The sequence below is a fragment of the Xyrauchen texanus genome, chromosome 23 (assembly GCF_025860055.1).
Source record: "Xyrauchen texanus isolate HMW12.3.18 chromosome 23, RBS_HiC_50CHRs, whole genome shotgun sequence".
In the NCBI taxonomy this organism is placed as follows: domain Eukaryota; kingdom Metazoa; phylum Chordata; class Actinopteri; order Cypriniformes; family Catostomidae; genus Xyrauchen; species Xyrauchen texanus.
The window spans coordinates 7,503,911-7,530,436 of record NC_068298.1 but is presented as its reverse complement, the minus strand read 5'-3'; the positions used below and the strand labels follow the sequence as shown (position 1 = coordinate 7,530,436).

The 26,526-nt window shown below is 38.6% G+C and overlaps 1 protein-coding gene across 1 annotated transcript in view; it reads left to right on the top strand.

Annotated features, from left to right (window-relative positions):
* Positions 1-26,526, top strand: part of LOC127663182 (fibroblast growth factor receptor-like 1) — a 74,193-nt gene that overhangs the window by 36,718 nt on the left and 10,949 nt on the right. Inside the window, exon 3 of the mRNA XM_052154677.1 lies at positions 3,498-3,770. Coding sequence (XP_052010637.1) covers positions 3,498-3,770 — 273 coding nt within the window. The remainder of the gene's footprint in view (positions 1-3,497; positions 3,771-26,526) is intronic.

Below are 26,526 nucleotides of genomic sequence, written 5' to 3'. Positions count from 1 at the left end.
TTTTGTGTTCCACAGTATTTTCACTTTTGGGTGAACTGTACCTTTAAATGTGTTTTTTATTACATTTGAACACATTTATTTCTTAGGGCACAATAAATACTGTAATACTGTCTTGCTATTTCGGTCTTGCTAAAAAAAAACAGCTTTCTTGACCCTGGCGTCCTCTGTATGTAATTGTGAGTTGTTTGGAAGCTGATGCATTAATCATCGTTGTCTTTAGTCAAAAGCGAGAAGACTTGGAAGCCAAATGGAGCGTTGCTTGTGAAAGTTTAGGGCTTTTTGTTTTCTCCTGTGCACCTCTAATCTGTTAAATGTGAATTGCCGTCAGCCTCTGGGCTCCTGCAAGGAGGAGAGGCCTCGGGACTGACCCATGGACAGAAGGCCGTGTGCGAGAGGGCCATAAATCTACTCAAAGATTGGGCATACAGTCTTTTTCAAGGAAGAATGAGATTTCAATCTGTGAGAACAGCTCACCAGGAAGGTTTTACACAAGACTCGCCTCTGATGAGAAAGCCATTCGGAACAGAGGAGAAGAGGACTCTGGCGAGTTCCTGCCTGTGACTAATTTCTTTTTCACACTTTCAACCATAATCCATCAAAATGTCAGCTACCCACTTCTCTGTGAATCACAGTAGTGTGTTGTAGTCAATCTGGCCTGATACCTGTTGCAGCGACTCCCACTGGGCACCACGTCATTTCACAGCACAGCGTGAAACCACGTACCAGATATATTTTTCACGAGAATACCCCTTTGGTTCGAAATAAAACAGTATACATGTTGTTACAGTTCATAGGCAACTTATATATATCACCATATAAAAAATGTAACCATTTCCTTCCAGATTATATAAAGCCTTTGTTCAAAAACCAAGTGAGCAACCTACATTGGCAGCAATTTAAGGCATCATATGCACACTCCAGAAAAGGTAGCCATAATTGTACTGTTCCCAAAAGTAGGCAGTATAATTATGTATATATTATATTATATATACATTTTCAATTGATTGTGATCTTCATGTAAGCAATTCTTAAAATCCCATGATCTAAGTTTTACTCTATGCGCAACCCTTTACAATGCTTGCAAATCACTCGCTTATGTGACCAAATACCACACTATGTGACTAAAAATGTCTATGATTAGTCACTGGATCATAAATGTTAAAATATTACTCACCAGTAATTGAGTAGTACATTGGCGAAGAAGTAAAGCACTGAGATCCTTTCACTGCTTGTTGAGAGTAAAAGTTTGGTTTCACTTGTTCCAGGTAATTTGTGTCCAAAGACAAGATCCACGCAATCCATTTGGCATTAAATAATGTCTCTTTTAGTACACTTCCAGTTCTTTACAGTGAGTTTACAGGAACACTATTTTTGCAACTTTACTCTTGTTAATGTTCAATCAACCAAAACACTTCTGTGAGATGCTCACTGAACTGCTGCTGTTCTTAAAGAGTCTATAGTTCTATAGTTTTAGGGCTTGCTCTACATATCAATGTAAATACTTGTAAATAGTACAAATTATGTAAACAATAACTTTTCCATCAATAATTATGATGTCTTGAAATTGCATATATATTATAATATATATATATATATATATATATATATATATATATATATATATATATATATATATATATATATATATATATATATATGCAATTTCAAGACATCATAATTATTGATGGAATACATGAAATTTGTAAATTTTTAAAAAGCTAATGTAACAAAAATTATGTAAAGCTACATTAAATGTAAATAGTAAAATTTATATTTTCATTATTTACTCATTTAGAAGGTCCACTGTTAACTGCATTAGCATAGAGATAATTTATTTACTAAATAACCAAAATGGACATTATAACTTAAATATACAGTATGAATTAAATCTGAATCAAATCATATTAAGAGCTTGTGAATTGGAATTGAATTGTATCTGGAAATCGGTATCAATACCTTAACCTACTTCTGAAATACCAAGGCAGCATTGCATGTATTCCTTGCGGAGAATGCAATCCCAAAAATGCATTGTGACAACCTCTGTGAGCAAATCTATTAAATAAGGCTGATTAAGTGAGAGAAATGGTGATTATAATATAATTATACAGCTTCCACATTCAGTGTAATGATTTCCCCCATTCATAAGTGAATGGCCTTATAGTGGCCAGTCTCATTCTATACTGTCTTTTTTGCAAACTTACAGGTTTTGGAACAGAGCCTAGTTTATCCATGTAGATTAAGTCTTTCTGCAGTCCTTTTCATCAGATTCCACATCTAATTTGCTGAGATGGATTTGGAAATGATTAAGTATTGGAAAAATATGATTCTTTTTTTCTAAACAATATCCTTCATGCATAGGACTGGATGTGTTATTCCAATTTTTTGCCACAAGATCTTCCTAAGCCTGGTTCTGTGGCAGCTAAATGGATCCAATCTGGAATTAGTCTTACGTAAACAGACCATAGAGTGACTCACACAGCCTGTGGACAATATTTGCAGACCCTTTTAACCTCTGAGAAGCCTCCAACAGAGGAGCACACAAACAATGCTGGCCGTTGCAGTCCAGTATCAGAGTACGCCAGCTAGATGTGGCTGGTTGACAGGGGACTGCGGTTACAATTTCCCCGCAGACATAAACAGTGACACTATCAATTTCCTGCCTTCTGACGTTTAGCGGGAGTAAGCAAGGCTATGTGCGTGGGCAGGGGGAAGCCTCGTTCTGCTCAGCCAGGATGAGATGCTTTAAAGTTCAGCCTAATCTGTTGGAAAGCAAATGTCTTGGTTTAAAGCATCGAGTCCCTCATTTTGCATCTTCAGACTTGAGTCAAACAACCAGTATGCAAGAAGAAAGTAGAAGATTTTTAGAACAAAAAATTGGAAGTCTAGCTTGAGAGTGGGCAGTCTTATGTCAGATTGGCAGATTTGATTAAAGTTCGATTAAAATTTGATTAGAGGAAAAGCCATCCTCCGAAATTAGGTGCGAACAAAGAAATCACACTCAAGTCCATTTGAAAGGACAGTTTGGGGTTTGATGTGAATGCAACAAAGTCAACTGTTATTGATTATATAAAGTAATTGCATGTAAATTGGGCCAATTTTTACTTTTAATGTGAACGTCAAAAAGAAAATCAGTTTACCTGATATTACCCCATATTTTGCATCAACAACAGCATTTTAGGTTCTCGTGTTAATGACAAAAGATTCAATAAAAGGGACCATTCCGACCAAATGCATTCTTGTGCTACAAAAAGACAGAACACAGGTGTCTTGAGACAAGTTTTTAAAAGTTGATGTTCTAGTTTACCTGGCACTGTGTCTATAAACACGGCTCTCCTGCACAATATGCGCCAACATATGTCAATATAGCACATTTTGGACACTCGGTTTTAGATTTGGACTCTACAAATGTACCAAGTGTGAAAAGGATATTAGTACTTTATGGCACCCTGTCATGAAAGGTATTAACAGCTTGAACTAACCAATCTATTCATCTGTAGGTCCCCCGCATGTAGCAGAGAAGGTAGCCCACCGACAGACCGTGAGGATTGGACGCACCATGAAACTTCAGTGTCCTGTGGAGGGGGACCCGCCGCCCCTCATCATGTGGACCAAAGATGGAAGAAACATCCACAGCGGTTGGATGCGCTTCAGGGTTCTCCAACAAGCCCTGCGTATCAAAGAGGTGGAGGCAGAGGATGCTGGAACTTTCATTTGTAAAGCCACAAATGGCTTTGGCAGTGTTAACATTAACTACACCCTTATCGTCATCGGTGAGTGTTTCATGCTATTTTAAGTTCTTAAAATAGCTGATTATTGAAAATTTTGCTTAATGATCCTTGAAGTACTTCATCCAAAACTTTTTGGTCATTTTGGGTATTTCATAAAACATTTTGAACACACTGTACTTCTCTCTCTCAAAGCATAATTTTCATTTTTATCAAATAAAATATGCCAATAGACCAAAGTCTATAGCCATAAATTGGTACCTCCTTAGTTTTATCCAACCAGAAATTTCCAATTCTTGATAATTAGCATAATGATCCTAAAAAAGGCTTCTTCCAAATATACTGTAGCTATTACTCTGACAAAAGCCATATACAGCAACTTCCTCAGTTTCAGCCAATCAGAAATGGCCAAACTGTGAATATTAGCATAATGATCCTTAAAATACTTTATGCTCATCTCTTTGACCATTTGAGTTTCTCAGTGGCCTTTTCTCAGTTGTGTCATCCAGTAGATGGACCTTTGTTCTTTTGTGTGTAAAGTTTAGAGGGCTGAATGAGCACAATGGCCGCCCGCCAAATTAATCAGGGCCTTATTTGGCCATGTTCCACATGGTGATCAGTCCACTTACATGAGGAGGGGCTCTGGGCCAGTCTTGTGATCCCACCAGCCCCCTGAAAGACTTTGAGGACACAAACCCGACTCCAAGTACATTTATCAGAGATGGTACACCCATGCAAAATTTCAAATCACATGTCTTCAAATAGCACAATGACCACATCTGGTGTAGCCACCTTAATCTTCAAGGATAATCATGTAAACCAGTGGGGTAATTTGGGATTACAATTTTTTTTATCTAATGCATTGCCAAGTCTAAATGGAGGCCCTGGTGAAGTGCCTCTTTCAGGGTGAGTTTTATATTAGCTGGACGAAGTTAATGATCCTTTTATTTGCCTCTCAGATGAGCCCTATGCAATACAAGACAATGGAGCACAAAAACAGGAATCAAGAACATCCTAATAAATGGTTTGTTTTGTAGCATACAGTGGATCATTAGTAATGTTGACCCCTGCATGTGCATCAATGGGGGCAGTACCCCACCCCACCCTTCTTTCTTGCACTCAAGCAAGAAAATATAACTGATTTTGTTTGCCTTCAGAAATTCCTAGAGATAACTCATTTCAATCAATAAGGACCTGATGAAAGGAGTTACAACTCATTTAGTCACAAAAATTATGTTAACTTTTTATAGATGTTATAGACTTTACTTTCAATGCTGTAATGTAGAATGTTCATTTCAGTGGGACAAAATCTGCAATTTTATTGGTCTTTTCACTTATTTTTGAAATATAATAACAATACCACTTTTATTATTAGTTTCTGTCTTTGCATTTTAATTTTATAGGCCCCAGATATAGCCCTTAAGCCCCTCTTGCATTTATTGCATTATACAAGGACAACATATTATGTTTGTGAAAGTATGCATGCTAATTTACAATCCCCTTTGATTTAATATCTGACTCATATCAAATACAACAAAGGGAAGCTTAATCAATCAGAATCAGAATCAGAATGAGCTTTATTGCCAAGTATGCATAAACATACAAGGAATTTGTCTTGGGTACAGAAGCTTCCAGTGCACAAACAACACAATACAAGAACAAGATAGATTTTGATAATAATTCAAAAATAGCATAAAAATAAAAAGTGAATTGAAAATATAAGTATATATAGAAATACACAATAAGACTGTATATATATACACACTCACCTAAAGAATTATTAGGAACACCATACTAATACTGTGTTTGACCCCCTTTTCGCCTTCAGAACTGCCTTAATTCTACGTGGCATTGATTCAACAAGGTGCTGAAAGCATTCTTTAGAAATGTTGGCCCATATTGATAGGATAGCAATGATGGAGTTGATGGAGATTTGTGGGATGCACATCCAGGGCACGAAGCTCCCGTTCCACCACATCCCAAAGATGCTCTATTGGGTTGAGATCTGGTGACTGTGGGGGGCCATTTTAGTACAGTGAACTCATTGTCATGTTCAAGAAACCAATTTGAAATGATTCGAGCTTTGTGACATGGTGCATTATCCTGCTGGAAGTAGCCATCAGAGGATGGGTACATGGTGGCCATAAAGGGATGGACATGGTCAGAAACAATGCTCAGGTAGGCTGTGGCATTTAAACGATGCCCAATTGGCACTAAGGGGCCTAAAGTGTGCCAAGAAAACATCCCCCACACCATTACACCACCACCAGCAGCCTGCACAGTGGTAACAAGGCATGATGGATCCATGTTCTCATTCTGTTTACGCCAAATTCTGACTCTACCATCTGAATGTCTCAACAGAAATCGAGACTCATCATACCAGGCAACATTTTTCCAGTCTTCAACTGTCCAATTTTGGTGAGCTCTTGCAAATTGTAGCCTCTTTTTCCTATTTGTAGTGGAGATGAGTGGTACCCGGTGGGGTCTTCTGCTGTTGTAGCCCATCCGCCTCAAGGTTGTGTGTGTTGTGGCTTCACAAATGCTTTGCTGCATACCTCGGTTGTAACGAGTGGATATTTCAGGCAAAGTTGCTCTTCTATCAGCTTGAATCAGTCGGCCCATTCTCCTCTGACCTCTAGCATCAACAAGGCATTTTTGCCCACAGGACTGCCGCATACTGGATGTTTTTCCTTTTCACACCATTCTTTGTAAACCCTAGAAATGGTTGTGCGTGAAAATCCCAGTAACTGAGCAGATTGTGAAATACTCAGACCGGCCCGTCTGGCACCAACAACCATGCCACGCTCAAAATTGCTTAAATCACCTTTCTTTCCCATTCTGACATTCAGTTTGGAGTTCAGGAGATTGTCTTGACCAGGACCACACCCCTAAATGCATTGAAGCAACTGCCATGTGATTGGTTGATTAGATAATTGCATTAATGAGAAATTGAACAGGTGTTCCTAATAATCCTTTAGGTGAGTGTATATGCACGTATGTACAAATACAAATCTGTTTGCAAGGGAATGTATGGCAGAAGAGGTAGGATATGTTGGATGAATATAAATAGTCTAAGATATGTATTGCGCATAATTATTGCTGAATGGGGCAGTTTTAACTGTTCGTGAGATGTATAGCCTGAGGGAAAAAACTGTTCCAGTGCCTGACGGTTCTGGTGCTCAGAGCTCTGAAGCGTCGGCTAGAAGGCAAAAGTTATTGGGCTGAGTGAGTGGGGTCCAGAGTGATTTTTCCAGCCCTTTTCCTCTCTCTGGAAGTGTATAGTTCTTGAATGGAGGGCAGGGGGCAACTAATAATCCTCTCAGCTGTCTGACCTATCCTTTGTAGTCTTCTGATATCCGATTTTGTGGCTGAACCAAACCAGACAGTTATTGAAGTGCAGAGGACAGACTCAATGACTGCTGAGTAGAACTGTATCAGCAGCACCTGTGGCAGGTTGCACTTCCTCAACTGGCGAAGGAAGTTCTGGGCCTTTTCGTGAGTCAATGTGGGTGTCCTACTTCAAGTCCTGTGAGATGGTAGTGCCCAGGAACCTGAATGACTGCACTGCTGCCACAGCGCTGTTTAGAATAGTGAGCTGGGTCAATGTTGGGGTGTTCCTCCTAAAGTCCACTATCATCTCCGCTGTTTTGAGCGTGTTCAGCTCCAGGTTGTTTTGATTGCACCGGTGAGCCAGCCTTTCAACCTCCCTTCAAAAACTTTTGTATAGTCATTTTTGTCATTTTGTAAAGAAAAATAAATTATATACCTAAACGAAAGTAAAACACATTTCAGCCATCCACGTGCTTTAATGTAAAATACAACCAAATGCAAAATGTACCAAATACTGTATGTTGTCATGGAATGGAAAAGATGCAGATTGGTGCTGTTTTGGCGGCACGAGGGAGACCTACACAGTTTTAGGCAGGTGGTTTTAATGTTGTGGCTGATCGATGTATACACACACACAAATGAATCAAAGTAATTCAATTACATTTAAGGAAGAAAAATAATAAAAGAAACTGCCAAGTAAGTAGTTAAAATCTAGAGTTCAAAACTAGAGCATTAAGTGTCAGAGGAGAATCAAAGCATGAAATTTGAGTGTAAGACAATTAGCGTGTATAAAGCCTTCATATAATTAAGCTTGAATGAGTAGTTTTTTTGCAGCTGAAGGCAATAATCAACCCCCTGAATTTTGGACGGGTGGAGGTAGGGAGGTAGCAAATGCCAAGATGACCTCAGTTGAGCAGTTGCACCCACTGTGCTGGGACACCCAAGATGTGCCAAAGTTGCTTTGATGCACCGCAACTGTCTACGCCATGCTTTAGTCGGGGTGCTTGAACTTATACTTGTTTCCTAATCTCTTTGCTGGCACATCCCACCTTTACATGTAATTCAAGCCTCGCCGGTCGAGACTGAGCTGCAGTTTGATGAGTGTTAAGTGTTTAAAGTGCTTAAAAAACATGTTGTTTGTATGTTCAGCAAATAATTATATTTAAAGAAGTCAACCAAAAATGAAAATATAGTCATCATTTACTCACCCTCACAGAAGCTTTTAAGCCTAAAAAAGGTCACGTGAAATGCACAAGCACCATAAAAGAATCATAAAAGTAGTTAATTATTTATTGATAATTTTCCCCTCCAGTAAGCTATAAACCAGTGCGACCAGAGTCAGTGAGTGGAACATGAGGACCAGATCAGTCTGATTCATGAATGAATCATTCAGACTGGTTTGTGAACCAAATCAACTGTTTCTTTGGCAAGACATCCGTCTTTGTGTTACATGGGGGGTTTAGAATGACATGAGATTGAGGAAAGGATGATAACCTTTTTATTTTGGGGAAACTATTCCTTTAAATATCTAAAATGTGTCTAAATATAATTTTGCCTTGGTTCTAACAATTTCCAACCGCCAATTTTGAGGTTTCCTTTCATCTCTGAGCTGGTCTTTTATTTAGAATGAAACATTTTTACATTCAGTGATTCCTGCATAATTTTCTACAGCTTTTAAATATGATTCCCCTGGTGGACTACTGTACATTTATGAGATGTCATAACATCCACGCTATGTTGTTAATATGGCTTTGCGTATGCTAAAATAAAGTGCAGTCATGTTTTTTTCTGTGCACAGATGAGCTGTGAAAATGAGGATGAGAAGTGATCCATTTCTTCCTCAGATTGTATTTGTGATTTCAGTAATTTGTTCAGGACACCTAAAGATTTGCCTTTTATTGTTCCATATGTTGGCACAATTCCCTTATATTTTTCACTTTTCATGATCTTATATTTTCAAGTTAGCTTGGTTTGCTTCCAGTAGCACTCTTTTTTACTCCACTTGAAACTTCCATTTCGGGTCAACATCGAGGCGATTTTTGAAACCACTAATTCATTCCTCACTTCCAGATCCAGTTCTTCTAGTTAATGTACCTTAACCATGATAAATACTCAGGCATGTGTTCACAAAGCATGTTAAATTAAGACTACAAATCTTAGATAAAACCCTTCCATTAATAATAAGCCTTGCTGCTTGTTTAAAAAAAAAAAAAACTGAGTCTGTTGAGGCCATGGCTTAGTGGTTACACATTAGGCTGTGGTGCTTATGTGGATGACCCAGGTTCGAAACCAGTTAGCAAAATTTCCCAATCCTCTTCCTCACATTTTCCCATCATTCTATGTTAAAAGTGTATACTTTGAAATTTTGAGCACTCGACTTTGCCACAACAGAACACAGAAAAACAAAGTATACCCAAGCCTAGCCTTAAGTGTGTGTGCAAGTACCACTAATAATAATAATAATAATAATATAAATATAAATATATAAAAGTAAATGTCTTAAAATTTTTCACAAAAGCATTTGTCTAAAGATCTTCAGATTTAGTGTGTCAATAGGAAATATAAAAACTCACAAACATTACTTTTTCAAATAGAAAAGATTAGGATAGAAGAACAGGGAGCCCTGCAACAATAATGTTTTATTATATTTAATTTTATTTTGGGTCACAACGAGCAAAAGTGAGGCATTGCATTTTCCAAATTTAAACATGATCTCCACCTCAGACCCTTGTTTTCTAACATCAGGTCCAGTCATCAGTTAGTTGGGCACTTTTGCATGGTAGAACAGCATGTGGAGTAATTTTCTGTCCTGTGAGGCTCTGTGATCAAATGTCCCAGTGAGGACAGGAGGCCTGTGTTGATAGGACTCATTAGTGGCTTTGCCCTTCCTCAAACCAGATGGGAAACACATTACTGTCCATCTATCATGGGCCGCTCTGGCTTTGAGATGCTCTCTCTCCTCAGAGACTCAAACCATGTTCCCTGTCCTGGGCCTGCTATGTTTCTATTTCCTCCCATAGTGCCTACACCCACTCATTCACCACTAGCTTTGCATCCAGTTTAATTTTTTTTATTCTTCAGTGCACTGCTACAGGTTCCATATTTATTGACCTTTTTGTAACATCTGAATTACATCAGAATTATTGGAAGAGAAAAATGAGAAAAGAAGTAGCTTTCAGAGAGGCCAATGGAACATAGAGTCATTATATTATGATGGAGACAAAAAAGACAGAAAGAAATAACAGATTTTTGCTGCATTGAGTATTTTCTTAATCAGTATTTTTGACTTGTTTTTCAGTAAACATACCTAAACATCCTTAAAGCAAGACAAATTGTCTTGAGATGCAAAATTGCATAGGATAAATGAGGTTCACCCAAAAATGAAAATGCTGTCATCATTTTACTCACCGTCACGTGTTCCAAAACTGTACCTGTATGACTTTTTGTTCTTCTGTGGAACTCAAAAAGAGATGTTACAAAGAATGTTAGACTCAGTCACCATTCATCGAGTAATGTTTATTTTATTATCATTTTTTTTCTTGTTTTAATGAATCCATCAAATATAAATTTGAGTTTTGTGGGTTTTTGTCCATTAGCTTTAAAGCCATCTAGGTGCTTGCATACTGAAAACTGACCAAAAATATTGATGATTTTTTGCAGTAATCGTATTGGTTTCAGTACATTCGTTCCTTGCAGTTGTGTTGTTTTTTCCTTCACCTGTATAAACTATCAAAGAAAACAAAATAATCAAGATTGAGATTTACTGTGTGTTTGTGATGACAGTGCATACATGATTGCGGAATTGAGACATGTAGGAAGCTGCTGGGAAGTGCTTGGTGATTTATAGTGATTTGTGCAGTTCGTTCAGGCCCTAGAAGCTGCTGTTCAGCCAACATCTGGTAGTGATTGGCGAGCAAGAATACTGGAGCTCGAGATATCTGCTGATCGCTACACAGGGTTTCCCCGTGGGCTTCAAGAGGCCCTATCACGGTCAAACTGGCAGTGGGTGTGTGAAACTCTTACGATCTTTATGAAACATTATATGCAAAAGACTTTAAAGGAATAGTTCACCCCTTAAAAAGTTAAATTCTGTCATCATTTGCTCACTCTCATGTCATTTCAAACCCTTATGACTTACTTTCTTAAAGGTGAGGTTTAGCAGAAGGTTTGATCTGCTCTCTTCCATTCTATGAATTTACATGAGAGACCAGTGGCCTTAAAGCTCCATAAAGGGCCAAAAAGGCACCATAAAGCATCATATTAATCCATATGACTTGTGCGCTATATTCCAAGACTTCTCAGGGCATACGATAGCATTGCGCAAGAAACGGACTGAAATGAAATCTTGCCTGACAGCCGTGGTCCCCATTCACCTTCACTGTACAGAAAAGAACATCTTAACCACGCTGCTTTAAATATCTCCTTTTTATTCTACGGAAGAAAGGAAGTCAAATGGATTTGGAACGGCATGAAGGTGAGTAAATAATGCCATTTTGGGTGAACTAGCCCTTTAAGTTCAATCACATAGCTGGATTTAGCACAAGAAGCCAATTTCTGAGCTGTGAATTCATCGAGTAAAAACCATATGACAAGACCGTATCGTTTCAGCTGTAATCTGTGGTCTTCATGCACACTGTGACGCAAGTGTCAGATTCCACAGCTGTCTTGAGGCTAAATTAAAGAAAACAGATTGGATAGCAGCCTTCATAGACTTCGTCTGAAATAATTGATTAAATACTGAATGAAATTCAAAGAGCCAGAAGGCATGTATTCAGTTTCATCGGTTTAATTGAGTAATCTGCGCCTCGTCCTCAATCGCCCGTCTCGAGAAATGAAGCAATGTCACAGTTCTCAAACAGCAGGTATCTCTCAGATTAGGTTTGTGTGACACATTAGTAATATCTTGCATCTCGGTTACTCTGGGATTTTTGATAACTGAACATTTTGATTTACTGGTTTGACTGATAGTTGATATTTCTACTTATTATATGCTGTAAAATAATAGCTGAGAATTAACCTCAGTCTTGCACAAAGAAGGATGCTATGTGTGAATTATGGGTAAGGGATTGTTAAGAGAAAAGGTACAGATTGCAAAAGCATAATCCAATTTTCAGATGATTTTTTCTAAAGTCTCTAAAACATTTTAATCGAAGTTGAAAAAGTATTTACCAATCAGAGAATGACAAAAAAATTCAAATTATGATGGAATGAATAAACTACTTATTCCATAAAGCATTACAAATAATGTAATTCAGTTAGTCTGGAATGTTGCGTCTTTTATTTTACTTATCAGAAAACACAGCTACTCTCTTTTATGCTCTAAGGGGCCGTTCACACCAAGCACATTTTTGTTAACTAATATTACGTTGGTAGGAAATGAGCTAACTTTAACAAGCGAGACTACGCTAGCTTGCACAAACTCACTACAGCCCCGCTTGCTGTCTTTCCATGGTGACGGTGACTTCTCTGATTGGTGGATCTCTATTCAGCAATTGAAAATGCACAGACTTGTGGCATTTACACAAGTATACAGTATACAAGTAGTGGGCTAAAGCGTTGAACTGGTAATCAGAAGGTCGCTGGTTCAATCCCCACAGCCACCACCATTGTGTTCTTGAGCAAGGCACTTAACTCCAGGTTGCTCCGGGGGGATTGTCCCTGTAATAAGTGCACTGTACTGTAAGCCACTTTGGATAAAAGCGTCTGCCAAATGCATAAATGTAAATGTATAAATGTACCATCATTTAACAACGTTTCAACTTGGAAGAGTTGAAACGTTATCCCTCAAAATATTTTTTTTTCTGTGGAGTTATGATATGAATTTTTACTGCCAGCCCGGAACCCTTCTGTTGTAGTCTATAGGGTTGTTCACACTGCACAAGTTTTCGCATTCTTCTGCAACATTTTTTTAAATGTTTTTCTATATAAACATGGGCTAGATGGACGTCTTTGGGGGGTTTTATCTTGCTCATTGTCTTTGATGTCTGTTTTTTCAGTGACTCGTGCAGGGGGCGCAGCGTTTTCAAGACACTGCATTATTTTTAAAGACATTCAGCTTTTAAAAATGCGTCTCAAAACACCTGCATTCTGTTCCATTCAATGAAAAACAAGTGTTTTATGCAAGAAATGATTCGGTCTGAGTGGCCACTAATAGATTGTTATTGCTAAAATGTATCTTGTTTTCGCTAAAATAATTTTCTCTATGAATATTTTGAATTGAATTTTTACTTCTATACAAATATGTCTATATGGCTGTTCACTCCAAATGTGTTTTTGCGTCCATGTGCAGTGTTTTTCTTCCCCATTAAACATGAGCTAGACTGACATTGTTTTGCTTTTTGTTTTCAGCATCTCGTGCTGGAGTGGCACGTTTTTAAGACTCTGTATCAAGAAAAAAAACACAGCTCAAGACTCCTGCTTTCTGTTCCATTCATTACGCTGCATCTACATTTTTTATCGCAATAACTTGTTTGGTATGAACAGCCCATAAAGCTGTTAGAAGAGGATGATAGAAGAGGATGTAAAATGAACAAATGTGTTATGGCGGAGGTATAGAAAGATGGAATGCTTCTCCACTGATGTTGTGAACTGCCCCTGCTTCATGCTCTTTCAAGTGCCTATAACACTGTTGTAGAAATGGTTTGGCAGATCATCCCCCTGGTTTTGCCCAACACTGTTCCTTTCTAGATGAAAAACAGACTTTGTTGTAATGCCAGTCATAGATCAAACAAAAGCAAGAGGTAGAGAGAGAGGGAGAGATAGAATGAGAAATAATGGCTTATAAAAACAGAGGGGAACACAAAATCTGGCTGACGTTCAATTTCATAGTCGATGAATTTACAATGAAAATTGAGTTACGAGTCTGAATTTTCACATTGTGTTACAAAACATCTCTTTCTTTGATCATCGTTTACAGGACAGTGTTTATCATATCCAAACATGTTTGACCTTTGAAACCTTCAAAAAGAGGAAGAGATTATTTTCGATTTACCCTCAAAAACCTCCACTGCTACATTCTTATCCACATTAATTGGCCTTGCGTCAACATTTCATTCAAGGCGAGTGAAGATCAATTTTATTTTGAACACGGTTCTATGGAAATAGAGCTCAGGAAATGAAGATGCCATTTTAAACACGCAATTATGAAAACATGGTGACCGTCCCACTACAGGTGGGGGTTGGAGCTTGAGTTTCAAAGGCGCTGACAGAGGGAGCCAGTCAAAAAGCCGGAAAAGGGAAAACACAAACAAAATTTGAAGCAGCCTGGCCGGTTGAATGCACGAGGCTTGGGATTACATTTCACATCCCCCTGTTTATGAAGGTCCTGAAAAGGGAGGCGAGGCTAATAGGGCCTCTGCAGGGCCTGCACCGGTGTTCTGCATCGCTTCCCCTTCTGTGGAAGACAGCAACCAGAAAGAGAAGAAAGAGGCGCATTCCTTTTTGCAGGGTTGAGAATTTTTGAGACATGCCTTAGAGTAGGTGTGCTAGATATATGAATCTTGTAGGAAACATGAAGAAAGTTAGGAGAGAGGCTGCATCTTTCAGAATAAAATAATAAAAGGGTTCGATCCCCCAAAAATGGAAATTCTGTCATCATTTACCCAACCTATTTGTTGTTCCAAACGGATGAACATAAAAGGAGATGCTAGGCAGAATATTAGCCTCAGTCACCATTCACTTTCATTGCATCTTTTCCATGACACAAGACACAAGTTTGTTAAGTTTAGAAAGTGGAATTTTCCCCCATTCATCCATTATGTAGGTCTTTAGCTGCACAATTGTATGAAGTCTTTGTTGCCGTATAGTGTGCTTTATAATGCGCCACACATTCTCAACTGGAGATGGTCAGGACTGCAGGCAGGCCAGTCTAGCACCCACACTCTCTGCTCACACAGCTGTGCACTTGTAATCCGGCCAGTATGTGGTTTGAAGTTGTCCTGCTTGAAAATGCCAGGATGTCACTGGAAAAGACGGTGCTTGATGGTAGAATATGTTGCTCCAAAATTTGTACATATCTGTCTGCATTAATGGTGTTTTCACAGATGTGCGAGTTATCATGCCATGGGCACTGACACACCCCTGACCCATACAGAAACTCGCTTTTGGACCTGACGCTAATAACAGATTGGATAGTCCTTTTCCTCTTTGGCCCAGATAACCCGACTGCTTTTATTTTTTCAAAAACTTTTTAAAATGTGGATTCCTGAGACCAAATAACACAGTTCCACTGTTCTACTTTCCATCTAAGATGAGACCGAGCCCAGAGAATTCGGCAGCGCTTCTGGACAGTGTTGATGTAGTGCTTTCACTTTGCATAGGAAAGTCTTAACTTGCATCTGTGGATGCAGCAGCGAGTGGTGTTGACTAAAGAAAAGGACTTCAGAAAGGTTTACTAAAGTAATCCCAAGCCCATGTTTATGATATCCATTATAGATGAATGCTGTTTTTTAAGACAGTGAAGTCTGAGGTATCAGAGATCGCACGCATTCAGAAATGGTTTTCGTCTTTCGCTTTACGCACAAAGATCTGACCAGATTCCTTGAATCTTTTAACTTAATTGTGCTTTGCAGAGGGTGAAATGCCCAAAATCCTTCCAATTTGTCTTTGGGGAACATTGTTCTCAAGTGCTGGATTATTTGCTGAAGCATCTCTTGGCAAATTGACAAATCTTGAACATCCTTGCGTTAAAAGGTCTAGGCGGTTTTTGGAGGCTTCTTATACAGTATACAGTACTTCTGCATAATTGCCTCACCTGTTTAACTTTTCCCGATTCGCTTCACTTTGTTATTTCAACCAATCAAATTGGTCTTAAATTGCCTCTGTCAACTATTTTGGAGCGTGTTGCAATAAACTGATTTGAAATTAATAATCATTTAAAAAAAAAAACATCAAATTCACAAGGTAAAACTCATATAATGCGTATTTGTAGTGCTTTCAATATAGTAAAGGGTGAATATCATTAACAAATCACTCTTTTTTGTTTTTATTAGCATTTTTCATACTGTTCCAACTTCTGTAATTGGGGTTGTACAGTGTGTATGTATATATATATATATATATATATATATATATATATATATATATATATATATATATATACACTTATTTTTTATATATTTTTTACTGGTGAAAGATATGCATAAATGATGATTAAAGCCAAAATATTAAATGCCATAAATCAATATTTACTGAGTAAAAATGTTGCAAATTATAGTTTTTATAGGTTTGAAAGGGGTTTGGGCTTCTTGTTGTTTTTTCCTGCTGTTTTCCAATTCGCTGTAGCCCACAAAGACATTTAAAAAGATAGTTGAAAATTCGATACTTTACTCACCTTTAAGCTGTTCCAATAACGTTTGAGTTTTTTTTCTAATGTGGAACACGAAAAAAGATTTTAGGCAGGGTGCTTTGGTCACCATTCACTATCACTGCATCTTTTATTTATACAAATCAAAGTGAATTGTGTCCTGACTTGTTGATTTTAGAGCAAAAATACTGTTTAAAAAATAAACTTAGATTGGTGGCAACATCATTATTTTATTTTTACACAGAGATTGGCAGGTCTATTACTAAACCAGCTCACTTCATCACCCCATGTTGAATTATATGCCAATGCCAAAAATAAGAAAAAACAAACAAACTAACAATTTTTGTGTTGTTTCTCCAAAGTTGGAGGGCCTATAACTCCAGAAGAATTAAAGATATCTTATTATTATTATTATTATTATTATTATTTATTATTCATATTCAGAGATATTGGGCTCTCAATGTGGCTCCATGTGGAAATTGTTCAATTTTACACATTTTCAACAAAACAAAGGTCTGAAGTACAAATTATAATGAAAGACTCGCCTTTCTAAGGTAATTTTTTGACCTGTGGTTTTGCTCCAAAATCTCAGGCAACATTTTTTCATTTTGACCCCCTTGATAGAAAATGTATTATTCAGTAAAGTTATTTCATCATTTATTTTTATATTTCTTCTGAATGTTTAGTATTAACAAAAGCAAAAGTTTCTGAAATGTGGCTGTTTTTACATGGAATAATGTGTGTATATGATGACAGAATTGTCATTTTTAGGTGAACTATCCCATTTCAGAACACATGCAAGACAAATGGCGTATTACGAGTAATGTATAGAATTATTCTGAAACACTTTCAAATTACCTTTTGTTGTCATGCTGATTGGAATAAAGCTGCCTTGATAGTTAGAGGGCTTTTTAATTTGTAACACTTTGTAGTTCCCTCATCGCTGAAATGGCCCAGATTTGTGTAACTCCACGGGTTATCTGGGAGCATGCGCAGGAGATTAATTGTACTGGAGGGTTTGGGCCCCAAAACTCTTCTTTTTGCATGGCTTCATAACATTCCCCCTAAGCCGATTACGTGTCATTTTGCTTTAATTGATTCCTCATACACCTCTCTTGCTTCTTGTGCGGTGGAGGGAAAGAAGAAAGACTGTACGCTACATGCCTCATCGGTGCTCTGGATGCTCGTCCTTTCATGCTGTGAATGGGGCTTGAGCTCTTTGTTGTTTTTCCAGGGCTGTTTTTCTGGTTCGTTGGCAGCCCGTGAAGACATTTAAAGGGATGATTCGCCCAAAAATAAAAATTCTGTCAAGTTGTTCTAAACACTTTTGACTTTTTTTTTTTCTTCCGTGGAACACAAAAGATGATGTGGCAGAATGTAAGCCTGGTCACCATTCACTTTCATGGCATCCTTTTTCCATACAATGAAAGTGAATGGTGACTGAGGCTAGCATTCTGCCTAACATCTTCTTTTGTGTTTCATGGAAAGTTGCACGGGTTTGAAAGGACATGGCGAGTAAATGAATATTACATTGTCATTTTTGGGTGAACTGTCCTTTTAAAGTTGCAGATTTATGTGTCCAGCTAAATTTTCCTTCCTTTGCAATGCGGCCAAGCAAAATGAACCTTTTTAAAATATAACTTTTATTTCCCAAAAAGTTTGTGTGTGGTGGGTGAACCTAGAAATTTCTGGTTGTAATGGTTACTGCTTAGCGTTACAACCAAAAAGCCTGTTTTTAGCTATTTTATAGCATCAAAAAGCAATTCCTAGGCCTCTTTGTCCCTAATGTATGGTTGCAAAACCCTCCATCATTTCTGCGCAATTGGAAATGCAAGTTCTGAATGGGGCCTCTTGAACATTGAGCCTCTATACGTTGAGCCAATGCCTGAGCATTCTCACGGATCTCAAACCCATCTCATCTTCAACCTAATACACTTGAAAACGCAGGAAAAGAGAGGCGAGCGGCAGCAATGGAATGAGGTTTGTGAAACCTGAAAGGGACCTGGGCATTTGTCCCTGATTAGCACCAAAAGAAGGGAGGACATTTTTGCTGTGAAAAGAAAGCTTATAGCTCATTATGAGCTGGCAAGGATTAAGCTTGTTCTTCTATTGTCCTAGAAGCAGGAACCAGAGGTCTGTCACAGAGGGAGGTGCCTCAATCCTTTTGAGTCCTACGTCTGCACACCTATCAAGAGTTTCCACTCTTTTAAAGATCCATAATAGCTTTTTTCCCTCTGTGGTTGGTAGCTAGTGTAGTGGAAGAATTCATTCTTATTAGATATAGGCTGTATTCACTTGCTCGCTGGCTTTTGTAAGTGCTGCCGCTGAATACCGGGCCTCGCCTGCATAGTAGTGCAACCTGTAAGAAATGAAACAAGTAGATGGAGGTCAGAAAGAATGGATGGACCAATTAGTTTAGATGTGTTTAAAGAGGATGCAGCCTTCACGGAAGAGTCTTGAGGCGTTTTTCTAGCGTTCCCTTTACAAAAAGCTTCACTACGATGCTGCGCTGCTAAGCGCTACGGGGAACAACTCTAGCTGTGAACCGAGCTGAATAATGTGTGTAACACGTCAATGAACATTGACCGGAATTTATAGCCTCGGCTAATGTAATCATTAGAAGCACCTGCGGCCAGGCTATAAATGGATACGTCACCAGGTGTCGTCAGATACTTCTTTTTGAAGAGCAGTCCTGGGACGTCCCAGTGCGGCAAAGCAGCGCAGCATCTCGTTCCGCTTTTTTCAGGGAACAAGGGTTACACATGTAAAAAAACGTGTACGAAAAAAACGACGTTCCCTTTACAAAAAGCTTCACTACGATGCTGCGCTGCTAAGCGCTACGGGGAATGCAATACCCACGCCGCCGCACTTGGGGCTGTCCGGACCCCTACGGTTGTGCAGTGTACTCACAAAAACGCGAGAGGTCTCAGACATGAGCTTGAGATGTCGACTCAAGGGCATAAGAGCCCGGAGTAGCATAAACATCTAAACCATTCAATTTTGATGAATGTGTGCGGAGAGGACCAGCCTGCCGCATCACAAATTTGTTTAGGCATGGGCTGAGATGTTGACTCAAGGACATAAGAGCCCGGAGTAGCAAAGCATCTAACCCATAAAGTTCGATGAATGTGTGCAAAGAGAACCCTATCGCAACACAAACTTTTCATTAAAACTGATGAATGTGAGCGGAGAGGACCGGCCTGCCGCATCACAAACTTGTTCAGGCATGAGCTGAGATGTCGACTCAAGGGCATAAGAGCCCAGAGTAGCATAAACATCTAACCCATAAAGTTCGATGAACGTGTGCGAAGAGAACCCTATCGCAACACAAACTTGTCATAAAAACTGATGAATGTGAGCGGAGAGGAAACGTAATGGGCAAATAAAAGGTACGTTAAAATCATCACAATTATATTGTGAATATTTGATATATCACCCAGTCCTACTTAAATCACTGTAATGTAGGGCCTCTTGTGGCTTATTTGCATAATAGACTGCACTTATACCATCTAATTTATTGAGTCTTGTTGCAAATGTTTGATGCATCTTTTCAAATCAGATTTTCCCCTTTTATTCCCCAAGCCATATTTAAACATTTAAATCAATCAAAAACACTTCACCGATGTTAGCAACTTGAAAATGATGCCTGCAGTGAGTTTGATGGATAGCTGTAATTACGCTTGGATCAAAAGCAGTTTTTCACACTCTTTTTGTTTGCACTGAGTCCATAACTAACACACCGTCAGTTTATTTAAAGAATTCCTGAAATGTGTTCACAAAAAGATACTTGTGTAGTTAAAAGTACAGTTTGTGGACTAAAGCCAGTGTATTTCCCCCCTCCCCAAGGTATTCTTTCATGCAGTTAAAAACCCACACTGTATTATGAATGACTGAATGAAAGAACGTTACATTTATATAGCACTTTTATGACACTACACTCACAGTTAACAGGGGACTCTCCTCAACCACCACCAGTGTGCACCGTCCACCTGGATGATGCAACAGTAGCCATAGTGTGCCAGTACGCTATTGGTGTGTGGTGGAGTGGTAGAGCCAATTAATGGATGGGGATTATTAGGAGGCCATGATTGAGAAGGACCAATGTAGTGAATTTGGCCAGGACACCAGGGTTACACCCCTACTCTTTACGAGATGTGCCCTGGGATTTTTAATGACCACAGAGAGTCAGGACCTCGGTTTAACGTTTTGTTTACAGTATTGTGTCCCTGTCACTATACTGGGGCATTAGGACCCACGCAGGGTGAGCACCCCTGCTGGCCTCCCTAATACCTCTTCCAGCAGCAACCTGAGTTTTCCCCAGGAGGTCTCCCATCCTGGTAATGACTAGACTATACCCTGCTTGGCTTCAGTAGGCTGCCGGTCTTGAGCTACAAGGTGATATGGCTGCCGGCATTATGTTCAATCTCAGTGTGACTGGAACACTCAGTACGACTCTCGAGCAGCTCAAGATTTGGTGGGGGGTTGAAACAATGGAGTGAAGCTCTGGACATGTGTTGTTGATAGGCAGAAACTCAACAGATTTGGCACCATTTATCCTTCTGACAGCCTCAAAGGTGAGGAGGTGTTGCTGCAGATTAATTCTGAAAATATGTGCTGACTGACAACATCAAGGACTACTATTTCTGGCATGTTTACATGCCAGAAATAGTTAGAACATTTTTGCAAGCAATTTTATCGCACTAAAATTATGGATTTTGTTAAGTCTTGAGGCTCTAATTTGAAACAGTGTGTATTTTAATATTTACAGTTGTGCCCCATTCACTTCCATTGTAAGTGCCTCACTGTAACCTAAATTTTAGCTTTTTTATTTGTATTTGTATTATTTTTATTAAGAGGGTCAAGTCTAAATACATTTTTGTGATAATCAACAAATATAATTATACCACAAATGTTGTTGGTTGATCTAAAATTGGTATTGTACCCGGAATATTCTTTTAAAATGGTTATATCCTATCCCAGCTTAATATGCAGAAACAACTATAAGTATGCTTTTTAAGTAAGCAAAACCAATTTATTTGAGCATACCGACCCAGTGGGACTATCTGTTTGTGTGGCCAAAGTCAGATGGGGACAGTGTTTGGGAAACCTGTTTGAAAACTGTCTTTATTTTTGCAATTCCTATTGGTGAAGATAGAGATGCAGAAATTACATACCTTACATTTAAAAACTCCATTCTTCCTACCTATTTCTAACTTAAGGGTATTAGCTATTATAAAAAAGGGACATGCCCTTTAATATGTCATGCCCCAACTTAAAACTGAAAATACTGTATGTCAACAGAAGAAGAGTTCTCTAGAATGAGAGCATTTGATTGGACAAAATGTGAGTGCAGTATGAGTCATCAATATTTTTACTCCATTTTTCCAGAGGAGAGAGACTATACATTTTAAATATAAACATCTGCTAAACTGTAATGGACTAAAAGCCACAAAACTCCCATTTTATGGGGTCTTTGACCATTTTCTTGGATAAAGATTAAACAGCCTTGTACATCCTAGACCTTCCTTGCAAATTCACCATTATCAGTTCAATTTAGCCAGTTTCCAAGTATCATTTTAAATTCAGTTAAGCGACATATACAATTTCCGTTGACTTGATTTTATTTAGCCTGCGAGTAACTGACACTCCCAGGCTTGCTCCTTCAAGGGCCTTTTTATTCGGAAATAATTTGGGCAGAACAGAGGCCAGTTCAAAGTGCAAGGGAGGAGGTGTCGGTTTCAAAGGGGGATCTGCACGATCAATATGTGAGATATGTTAATTCGGTAAAGCTCCGTTCTGTCCTTGATGTTTGCTAGAGTTACAGGCAGGCAGCTGGGATGCTGAGCATGGACAGAAGAAGCAGGGTCTTTTGCCAACCCCCTGGAAACCTTCGGCGAATCCTCTTCAACATCTTCCACAAACTTGGTTTTGTCTTGACATCTCAGCAGGGAGAGAAGCCATTAAGCGGCTTTCAACCTGGCACTGCGGAGAATGTGTGCCAGCTTGCCCTTGTCATTTCAAAGGGATGTTTTATGAATGTGTTTTAGAGTTACACGGCTGCCACTCTAAGGTTTCCTTAGTACTTTTAGTTCCTCTGCTTAATTAGTGTACAAACACCAGGGCTTTGGATTCGAGATGGGACGTCTTTATCTCTCTCAGCATGCTACAGTAGAGGCTTTCTCGTACCTAAAATCTTGTTTTGTGAGGAGTAATACAATGAATCCTTCTTTGAATGGGCTTTATTATGTGTGTGTGTGTGTGTGTGTGTGTGTGTGTGTGTGTGTGTGTGTGTGTGTGTGTGTGTGTGTGTGTGTGCACGCATGTGTGTGTGTGTGTGTGTGTGTGTGTGTGTGTGTGTGTGCACAGTGGTCTTAGTTATTCCTCCTACTGCTAATGGAGTGAAGATACATTGAGGACAGCAGTCCATCCATACAGACAGAATGTTAGAATTGCTTCAGCTTTCATATGTTGCTGCATATAAATGAAGTGTGAACATTATATAAAGCAGACGCTGAATGCAGACATGACAAGAATGTGCTGTACAACTGTTGCAGTGTGCTGATGTTGGCAAAGAGTGCACCAGACTACAGATACACAATTGGAGCCCAGGCCACACTCAATATTTCTTTATTAGTTTCCAGAATTATCCATGATTAGATTATTATATTGGGAAGAGTTCATAGATTAGATTATTATATTGGGAAGAGTTCATATAAGGTGATTTTATCTATGAAGGAAATAATCGGAATAGCGTACTAGCATACTACTCTTAACACATTATTTCTGCAGTATATACTGTATGCATAGTTCTGCGTAGTACTGTATCAAACAATACAATGGTACTCCACCTTCTATTTCAATTGTAGGTGAAGATGACTGAACCACAAGTGATATCAACCACTATTCTCCTTCTTTTTTTAACCAGACTGCCAAAAGTTAAGACATTTTGACACAAAGTTTGATGAAATGCAAAAATAACGTATTTCGTTTTGTAATTTATTTCTGTTAATTGGTCCATTTTGAATGTTTTTTTTAAACCTGAAGGGATCTAGTCTTAAGCAAGGACAGAAATTGGTGCTCAGGAACCTAGAATTCTGTGTGCTCCCCCACCCCACCACACCGGCTGTAAAGGTTTCCTTTTATCCTATCACAGGTGGCCACAATTACCGCTGAGCCCACCAATCGTATGCAATCAATCCCCTGTTGTTACAAGCTGGTCAAGAGCTCTGCACACATTTATTTGAACAAAGTAGTATATCGTCACACACATGCATGCACAGAAATGGACGTTTCAGTTTGCTTTTTAGATTGGAAGGTAATCAGTGGAATTGGGCTGTGTTTGGAAGCATGGGGTCCTTTCGTTTGGAAAGTGTGGAACGTTTGTTATTTAAGACTACAGTTCCCAAACATTCTGTCATTTGTGCTCAATGTTTTAATGTGGAGAGAAAAAAAACAAAGCAAAATCATACTATTGGCATTTCTTTCATAGTTTTTAATTTCATATTTGGTAGAATTATATTACTTTAAATGCAGAGCTTCACAAATAATGCCAACGTACTTTTGACTGTGATTAGTTTGACTATGATTGTTTTAAATCACACCAGTAAATTCTATGGATATATGCTATGGATTTATATGCACACTGTCTGTGTTGAATTGTGCACGAACAGCAGAAATACCATCATAGGAACACCTTAGCACCTATCAATGCATTTTGTTATAGTTTTTAGTTCACCCAGTAAACCTTAAAGAAATATTCTGGGTTCAATAAAAGTTAAGCTCAATCGATGGCATTTGTGGCATAATGTTGTTTTTTACAAAAATACGTTTCGAGTTATCCTCCTTTTCTTAAAAAAAGAAGCAAAAATCAAGGTTACAGTGTGTCATTTACAAAGTAAGTGAATGGGGGAAATCCATAAATGTTAAAGTACTCAGTGTTCCAAAAGTATATCCAGAAGACAATGCTGTCGATTGAAGCTTACCTTGTATTGAACCTAGAATATTTCTTTAAGATGCAGGTTTTTGCTTGTGATTCATACTGGTGAATACACCCTAGATTATTTTGTTATTTCTACTTGCGTTTTATATTTAATAACGCAAATGTATTTCCAGGTAGGACACTGGCCAGGTGTTCCCTTACTTTTCCTTTCGTCATGTGCATTTGGCTGGTGTTCATGAAACCCCTGAGGGTAGACGCAGTCCCAGCCAGAGTATTTGCTTTTCCCTCTGCTCCGGTAATCCTTAAAGACAAACGGAAACACTTAATGCGGGGTCAATTCTTAGTTCGCAGAAAGAAGGCCTTGCTAAATCTGCCTGCTTCTCCACAGCCGGAGCACGGATTCAGGCGCGGGATTGTTGGGGATTGTGCCAAAGCAGAAATGACTGTAGGTGATCAGCTGGACTCAGAGTCAATAGGAAGTTGACGTTATGGAACAGGCCGATGTTGAAGCTGCTGGAACAAATCAGAGAATGATCTCAATAGTCTATTGTACCTTCTAGAATCTCTCCAGATGCTGTTATATAATTTTGTAACCACATTTATGAACAGCAATAGGTGACCATTAAAATAGTGTTGGCAGAAGTACTTTTGGGTTACTTTTAATTAAATAGTGAGCTACTGGCTGTTTAACTGTTCCAAGGGGTTTAACCCATTTTTGCAACCCGTTTTACTTCAATGAAATAACCTATTTGGTTATCCATTTAGAAACAGGGGGACTTGATTTTAGCTTTGGTAATTGGTTGAATCACAAAAAGTGGGTGTTCCATACCAGAATGAAGCCCATCGGTTGAAAGTGGTCTCGATAATGTCAGACACAAAGAGAAGTAATTACAGAGGCGTAGCAAGTACATAATAAAAATCAAAATGTTTTAATAATTTTTTTAATTAATCAAATTATTGCAATTAATCAGATCAATATTTAGGTGAAAAAAGCCCCAAAATAAAGATAATTCAATAAATAATCCTCAAAATAATGATAAATGTAATGCATATTGTAATTTTAATCATTCAGATTATTCAAATATTAAATTAAATTAAATTGAATTATTGCAGCAGACTTTCAGGGGGAATTATTTAGGGTCATTTTTTATATAATTAATCGCACTGAATACAAAGACAAAAAAAATGTCTTTGGAAAAACGTGCATTGATGAATCACACACAATAAGACAGGAATTTGTTGTAAGTATGTGGCCCAATATAGTTCAATTTTGATTTAATGTTGACTTGAAATTTGTTTGCTCAAATGCTGCAAACTTCATACAGCTTGTACAAGATGAAGTCGTCCCTGATGTCCAAACAAAAAAGTTCATGTTTAGGTAATGTTGGCGTAGTTAAATTTCAACGTTTCACTAATCCAAAAAAAGTGATGTTTGGGCTAGGATGTAGTTTTTCGTATTGCGAAACGTCCACCTTCAAAAATAACATGAGCGAGGTTCTTCTAGCCTCAAATATGCAGTGGCCAAAAGATACATTTGCGTGATTGAACATAAATTTGCTCGACGGGCAGTTAATCTGTCAGCCTCTTAGTGTTATTCATTTTCAGGTTAGTCTGTAGTCAGTAATGTAGCTGACTCTGCTGTGACCATGGCCCATAAATTTTCACAGTTTAGAGCTGGCTGTTAATACAGAGCTGTGTAGAAGCAGAGTCAGTAATGGTTTCCATAAGCTAGTGCTGGAATTCTGTAAATCAAAGCCAAGGTAACGGCTAACGGCTAGTATTGTCTTTCTTGTCAAGGTTTTAGCTCATGTGGGTTGTCTCTAAACCGTCTCTGGTTTCATTGCCGTCTATACCAAAGATGTAAAGAATGACAGCATAATTAGCATGTTGCGTTGTTTTGGAACATGCAAGAGCAATAAATCTTTGACACCCGTAGGTTTTGCTACCCCTGATAGACGTGGCAAAGCCAAGTTGGACGTTTCATGCTTTGCAAGGATGAACTCTAGAGCAGTGTATTGGCCTCTGCCAAAATACACAGAAACTCCTAGTGTGGCTTGCCAGTGAGCAGAGAAGGGGACTCACTCTGCAATGCACCACCCCTAGACCTCACCTACAAACATTAAAACTGGAAGGCCACAAACTTGGTGGAAAACCCAACGGAGAAAGGCCCTGGAAACAGATTTCCAATGAAAAAAAAGCTTGTTTTATACTACCTTCTCTACTGCAGA